General features: G+C 35.8%; 2 protein-coding genes across 2 annotated transcripts in view; both read right to left on the bottom strand.

Moving 5' to 3' along the window:
* LOC136855117 (G patch domain-containing protein 4-like) overlaps positions 1-8,330 on the bottom strand; it is a 120,785-nt gene that overhangs the window by 47,653 nt on the left and 64,802 nt on the right. The window lies entirely within an intron of this gene.
* On the bottom strand, positions 5,907-8,045 carry LOC136855112 (uncharacterized). The gene has a single exon (XM_067131946.1). The coding sequence runs from the start codon at positions 7,886-7,888 to the stop codon at positions 6,029-6,031; it is 1,860 nt and encodes a 619-aa protein (XP_066988047.1). The 5' UTR covers positions 7,889-8,045; the 3' UTR covers positions 5,907-6,028.

Raw genomic sequence — 8,330 nt, forward strand, 5'->3', positions numbered from 1 at the left:
TCATCCTCTGAAAGGCATATCAATAACTGAAAGAAAATATCTCGGACTGTGAATTCGTCCCATTTAGTCCTTCAACTCGCCAATTTCAGTCATTCAGATTTGGCAAGACAAGCGGTCACTCCCTACACGAACATCTGACCTGTTTCTCTCCAGGGCCAAGATTTGGAACTTTCTCTCTGCTTCCGTTTCCCTTTGCTCCTACAATCTTCTTCCTGTAGGAGGCAAGCCAATCGTTTCCTTCCGGGTCTGACCTCCCTTTTATTCTTCCCCCATCTGCTTTTCTTCTGTGCTTCAGGAGATGGCTGCAAGCGGACAATCAAAATCCTCTCTCTCTCTCTCTCTTTATATATATATATATATATATATATATGCTTAAAAATCACACTAGATGCAGTATATAAGCGAATATATATATATTTATATATACACATGCATACATGCATACAAACACACACACACACACACACACACACACATATATATATATATATATATATACATATATATATATATATATATATATATATATATATATATATATATATATATATATATATATATATATATAAATTTTGCCTACGCACGAGTTCTCGTTTTTCAGGAAAATCTGGAGAGAAAATCTGAGAGAGAGAGAGAGAGAGAGAGAGAGAGAGAGAGAGAGAGAGAGAGAGATAAATCAATGCCCAATCAATTTCAGCAAAAATCCTGACAAGACGCAAAAGAATGCAACGTCTCTCATTTCCTAAACGAAGACCTGAACCAGGAAAAGAATAATTCAGTTAACAGATAACTCGGCCACAGGAAGGCGTTCATCAACTCAAGCCGGTCACAAGCCCGGACAAATTAGAAGGGTCGAGTGCTGCGTGAACTCAGTGGCTTTGAAAAAATACCAAGCGTTACTGAGCCTCGCAACAAACCTTAGCGGCCTGGTGTGAGTGGCAGAGATACAGAGGCTCAAACGTAAGGTTAATTAAAGAATTCAGGAGAAAAATAATAAGAATCAGTGATGTCACTGACTACTGTGATGGAAAGGACAGGAAAAAATAGTGATCATAATTAATACCCATTACAAAAGTAATATAGCGTTAATAATTACAATAACAATGATGCATGCTAGGATGACTCTCAAAGCAATAACAAAATTAATGACGTGCGAAATGGAAACGTAATGCTATATATTAATAATAATAATTGAGAGGCATAAAAATGTGTGGAATATAATTATTGTGTGACATACATCATTTTCGTAAAACTCACACGAAAAACTCACACGAATTTAATTATGTATGTATACATATATTATATATATATATATATATATATATATATATATATATATATATATATATATAAAAATATAAAAATAAGGATATTTAGTTTTTCAACGCATATGAGAAAAGGAGCTTCATCAGGGAGGAAGCGACAGACACCGCCTATTCTTGGAAGGGGGGATTATACGAGACGGAGAGAGAATTCCAGAGCTTGGCATTATAGCGGGAAAGGAAAAGCTAATTACATCATAATTCACCATTTTTCTTGACTTCCACGGAATAATTTCTATATGTGAAGTGACAGCCACATGGGTGCTACGGAGCGGCAGAGAAAAGGAACGACTTTTATTACAGTTACTGAAACAGAACCAGTAATAAGATAATGAAGTTGATGACGATTATCAGAATGACGTTCGTTTTCAGAATCCGGAATTCTTAAGATATCCTCGTGTTTCCCAAATTATTTAATCTACCTCTTTTTACTGTGGCAGGTTTGGAATCCATCAAGTACAGTAGTTCACTAATATATATTTTTTCTATAATAGTTTGATCTGGGCACCCTTGCCGGTCTCTGTTTCTTTAAAACACACACTATATATATATATATATATATATATATATATATATTATCACTTTTTGTACGTGATTCATTTATCACACATAACCACAGGTGAAAAATAAGAAACGGGGTGTAGGTCCTGACCGGTCTCGACTTTATATAGTGAGCATTGAAAGGGGTTCTATCAACCGGTAGACATCAGTAGGTTAGGTGAAGGATCAGTCCTTTATTCCTTTTCAAAGTACTTTATTGTTGCTGCGACGTTTCAGGACGAAAAGTCCCATTTTCAAGCTATAAAAATAGAAGTTAAAAGTGCAAATAACAACTCGGACTAAAAATCAAGTTAAAAAAAAATATATATATATATATATATATATATATATATATATATATATATATATATATATATATATATATATATATATATATATATATATATATATATAATATATATATATATATATATATATATATATATATATATATATATATATATATATATATATATATATATATATATATATATATATATATATATATATATATATACAAATATTATAAAAGTCAAGTACAAAGGATAGGGAGGAATGACTACCATAAGGTGCTGAAGGCACAGACCGAGTGACAATTCGGGCCGGGTTCAACTTCGACATAAACTCACGAGAGATATATTATATATATACACATGTGACCCGAGGTATTCTTGACTTGAGAAGTTAAGAGAGCGAATGTTAGAGTGAATGCCGTCTTGTTTTTCTGTAGGGCCACCCCATTTTGGAGAGACACGACGCGGATTAAAGAAAAATATAAACAATTGTCTTAACTGCGATAATTATGTTTGATTCATTATGACGAATTTCCTCTGATCGTTGAAATGATTTGTTACGACACTTAATGGGGCAAAATTACTGTCATAAACCAGAATAAGTTACACTGTAGTCATTCATTAACATAAAAAATTTGCCGTGATTTATTTGTGTTAGAGGCAGCCTAACAATACAAAATTATTTATTACGACACTTAATAGGGCAAAATTACTGTCATAAATCAGAATAAATTATAATATAGTCATTCATCAAAAAAAAAAAAAAAAAAATTGCCGTGATTTATTTGTTAGATGCAGCCTAACAGTACAATATTACTATTAATCATTATTGTCAGTTATTGATTTATCACAACAAAATTACCACCATTCTTTTGTATAATGTTATCATTGGTAACGGCAAGACTACTGTATTTCTTTCAACAATATTTACAGACAACCAATGAAATTATTATGGTCCTTGATTCAGAATGATAACATGACTATACGATTCATGAAGATAAGCAATTTATGATTCATTACCAAGAGAGTAGACATAAAAATTTATTCATGAAGCAGGCGAGTCATGACACTAAAACACAGTTATCTAATTAAAAGCCAATTAAGACGACTGTGATATACCGTCTACGATCTTCAAACGTTCATTTGTTTTTCTGATTTCATCTTTTTTATTTTTCTATTTATTTTTCTATTTCTGCTCTTCCATTTGGGGTTGCTGTGTCCTCATCTCACGTTAGTTTTGAGTTTTGTTGTCTTTTGGTAGGAGGGTTGTTTATTTATCTATTTTACTTGCGTCACAGCAATAGCTTCATGTTATGCTGCTGATTATTTAAGTTCAATATTACTTGTTTGATAGATTTTCCTCTCTCTTTACACACACACATACTTACACGCACACTAATATATATATATATATATATATATATATATATATATATATATATATATATATTATATATATATAATTTTTCGTGTTACTGTTTGTTATATTTAATTCCAATCTTTATCTTCGTCTATTATTTTTCCCATCGTGCATTCTATTCCCTGGTTACTTCCTACTCAAAGTAAATAATAATAATAATAATAATAATAATAATAATAATAATAATAATAATAATAATAATAATAATAATAATAATAATAATAATAATTTTTGAACGTTACAGACCATTAAATGTGGCAGAAGTTCAGGCGATTTGATTATTGACCGCTAAAAGGAAGATTACAAGAAACATAAAAATAAAATAATTGTTTCTAAGAATATTTAAAAAATATTCCTAGGTATTCCCGTACGGAAGACTTTGAAGGAGCTGTCGGCCAAAATGGCGAAAAACAGAAAAGTTATTTATTATTATTATTATTATTATTATTATTATTATTATTATTATTATTATTATTATTTATTATTATTATTATTATTAATTCCAAAATGACAAAAAACATTAGTGATATATTATTATTATTATTATTAATTCCAAAATGACAAAAAACATTAGTGATATATTTATTATTATTATTATTATTATTATTATTATTATTATTATTATTATTATTATTATTCACAACGAACACACAAACATTCTCGGCAACAATCCAAAAAAAAAAAAAAATAATGAGCTTGTAAGACAAGCTTTAAAAAAAAATGCCTATGTCACGGGAAGATAACTATAGGTAAATTAAATAAAATTAATAAAGATACAAACTAGACAAAATAACTGTAAATGAGCAGAGAAAAACATACGTTACAAAAACGTGGGTATTGGTTCATGGCGAACTGAATAATAATGACATTAATAATCATACACGCTTGCTCAAAAATAACTGTCTTCTAATGCCCTTAATATTAGTAAAATACATTTAAAACAACAACTACCAGATTAATAATAATAATAATAATAATAATAATAATAATACTGAATTCATTTACTGGCGGTTATGAATAATTGCTGGTAATATATATACGAGATATATATATATATATATATATATATATATATATATATATATATATATATATATATATATATATATATATATATATATATATGTGTGTGTGTTTGTATATATCTATTATATATATATATATATATATATTATATATTATATATATATATATATATATATATATATATGAACTGATAAATACAACTGTGTATAATAAATATGTCATACATACATTCCGTACTACTGATTTAAAGGTTATCATATAGTAATGTAACATGATTATTGTAATTGGCATAGTCCACTGCTATCATTAATTGCACTTTGGTATAAAAGAAAATATCATTATTGTTATATGTTAAAACAATGTACGGTATTTAAGTGCATGTGTGAAAAAACTGCATACATACATTTTTTTGTACCTGGGAAAGAAGCGACATTTAATAAAATGAGAGATGTATACCACAACTATTATATATATACATTATATATGTATATATATATATATATATATATATATATATATATATATATATATATATATATATATATATATATATATATATATATATATATATACAATGAACACTGATCAACCACAATAAGCATAATGCTCATATACATATATGTATTTATATATATACCGTATATATACCACAAATTATAATAGAGAAAATAAATTGATTTCAATAAAAACATCAAAATAAAATTATGACCACAATTTAATCATTATTATCACAGCAAAAACAACAACGATAATTATAATGGGGATAATAATGATAGCAGCTGTGCTGTATTACTGCTGATAATAACATCAACAATAGTATTAATAAAAAATATCATAAAAAATTCCCCCCCAAAAATATTTTATTCTATAGTCTGAATAGTACAATTTACTACTGTCAAATTTATGTACATTTCTTAGTTATGACATCATCAGTTAGGATATATGTATCCGAAAAGGTTTCAATATTATCCAAAATTAATGAAATAATTCTTGATATAAACAACAAACAAACAAAACACATACACACATATATACACACATGAAATCTACATCTCTTCTTATTACGCATCATTTTAAATTTTTAAAAAGATAAAGTAAGCAATCTAAAATTTAATGATAAAAAAAAATTTGATGAGTGAAACAAACTTTTTTTATTTGAACTTTGGACTGTAGCTTTGCTAAATAGTTACACTTAATAGAATTCCTAATAATTAATATTTTTTTCTTTTAATTGCCAATCCCTTGCAATAATCATTCCTAGTAACTTGCATTTATATCAAAAAAAGGAAAATGAAACCAAATCGCTTCGTTTGCAATTTTAATTTACTTGTAAAGTCACATAGAATCTATAATAATAATGATAATATTAATAATAATAATGGCATTTAAAATCTATCACAAAAACCACAAAAATGACCTATCGATCTTCAGTGATCGGTATGAATCTCCGAATTACTCTCATGAGAAACAGCGATGGGCAAATGATGGGTACTGGACGTGGATGGGGACAGATGGGCTCTCGAATGGATGGATGGGAAAGGGCTGAGGTTGATGCTGGGATGGGGCTGGTGGGGCGAGAGGTTAGGCCCATGGCTGGCTGGAATTGGTTGGAGGTTCAAGCTATTCAGTGAGGTTGAACTGGGAAGGTTCTGGATGACTGGTTTGCTGACGTGAGGTTGGATGAGGTTTGCTGGATAGTTTCGGATGCTGGATGACATCAGATCGCGGACATAATGAAGGGGTGGCGAGGTTGGGCGGACGATGGGCGAAGAGTTGGAGTTGTGGGGTTCCACAGCCGTCGCCGGAGAGGATGGGGTATGCCAAGGTGCTGATAAATACTCTAAGGGGGAAGGGGAATCCCTCGCTGCAGGTGGGAGGCAGCCTTTGTCACGTCCTCCTCCTCCGGTAGTCATATAGGGGGAGGGGGAGGAGGAGGAGGAGGAAGGGACGACTTTCTGATTACTGCTGTGGAACAAAGGAATGCACTTCTCCTCCCGTTCCTCGTCGTCTTCATTTCCATCGGCGCCTTCTGCTTCGCCTTCTCCTCCTTCGTCAGACCTGATCAGCAAGGGGGAGTCCTTGATGGGGCGACGAAGGTCAGGCTCCGAACTGCTCAAGGGCAAGCAATGCGTCGCTTTTAGATGAAGCGTATGATTCACGTCGTCGTCTTCACTCACATCACGTACCTGAAGGCGGAGATCGTCTACCACCCTGAGGTGGTTCTCCCGCAGAAGGTCTGTAGCGCTGGTGACCTCCATTCCAACCGCTTCCTCAGCAGTATTTTCTTGGGAACCGCCTGATGCCAGTTCCCGAGGGGCGTCGGGCGCCAAAAGACTCAGGACGTCGAACTGCCTCTTGGGTCTCGTTAGGTGTTTGGTTACCTCTGTCGTCGGGAGGCGAGGAAGGGCTGGAAGGGCTGGGATCTCGTGGCAGGAGGTGGTGTGAGGGGGCGGGGGCGGGGAGAGCGTCTCGGGTTCGGAGTCGTCATCGACGGCGAGGCCCATGTGCTTCCTCACCCTCCGTTGCGCCCTCCGGCGTCGGAAGTCGCCCCTCCGGAAGTCGTCGATGTTGGCCGGGTGGATGGCCCAGTAGTGGCCTTTGCCGTTGGCGGAGCGGCCGGACTTCATGAAGCAGTCGTTGAGGGAGAGGTTGTGGCGGATGGAGTTCCTCCAACCGGTCCCGCGAGACCGGAAATAAGGATAATGATCCAAAATGTACTGATAAATGTCACTCAGAATCAACTTCTTCTCGGGGCTGCTGAGGATGGCCATTGCGATGAGCCCGATGTAAGAGTGCTGGGGCTTGGGTTCCTCCGGTCCCCTCGGCAATAACATGCGAGGGTCCAGGAGCCGGTACCCGTACAGAGGATGGGTGGGAGGGTAGGCCGCTGGGGACATCTGCGAGGCTGCTGCAGCACTGATCACACCGCCGCCGAAGGCTGCAACTGATCCTAATCCCCCAACCACCGGAAAGCCTAATCCGTTCATGAGACCCCCGCCCATCAGAGAGCCGGCCGCCGTGGGCTCCTGAAGGTGATGGGGCTGATGCGTCAGCAGGGGAGGTCGCGCCCACGCCAAACCTGCGGAAGCCAATCTCAGACGCTCAGCTAAAGCCAGTTGGTACAACAAACGCTGCTGCTGTTGATCTGCCGTCATAGGGACGCCCTGGCTGTCCCCCAACGAAGAGGGCTTGATAGCCAACGGAGCCACTACTGACGGAGGTGACACCGACGACTCGCGGCCACACACCGAGTTCATGACGGGGCTGGTGGGTCGCGGGGCCATCATCACTTAACAAAAGTCTTTTTTCGGATATCACTCCTGTGGCTTCTGCGGGAGCGACGACGGGAAAATCGGACCGCAACACACCTACGTCCAAGGGCCCCCAAGACACTTTCACCTTCCTCAGTTAAGTTCCAACACGCCACTATAAGAGGCGCTTACGACAACCCGCCCATAACTTGTCAAGCCCCGCCCACTTTTTCGGGAGCCAATCGGGATTCCGCGGGGCGGCCCTTGATCAAATGGGAGGAGCTTTCGGGAATAGACAGAGGGGGACACCGTCGATCTGACTTGGCAAGAGCAGTGATATTCCAGCGTAAGAATAGAAGGGCTCTTCGTCCGATGGTCTATTTTAATTTCCGGAAGAACCATGACGGAAAATAATTGTCTTAGGGGCATCACAGACCCGAGATTTCCTAAAAGACAATGGAATTACTTCATCATAACA

Source organism: Macrobrachium rosenbergii, chromosome 30, assembly GCF_040412425.1.
Source record: "Macrobrachium rosenbergii isolate ZJJX-2024 chromosome 30, ASM4041242v1, whole genome shotgun sequence".
NCBI lineage: Eukaryota > Metazoa > Arthropoda > Malacostraca > Decapoda > Palaemonidae > Macrobrachium > Macrobrachium rosenbergii.

Excerpts from the sequence above, each read along its gene's own strand:
- LOC136855112 (XM_067131946.1), bottom strand. The coding sequence starts at position 7,888 with ATGATGGCCCCGCGACCCACCAGCCCCGTCATGAACTCGGTGTGTGGC.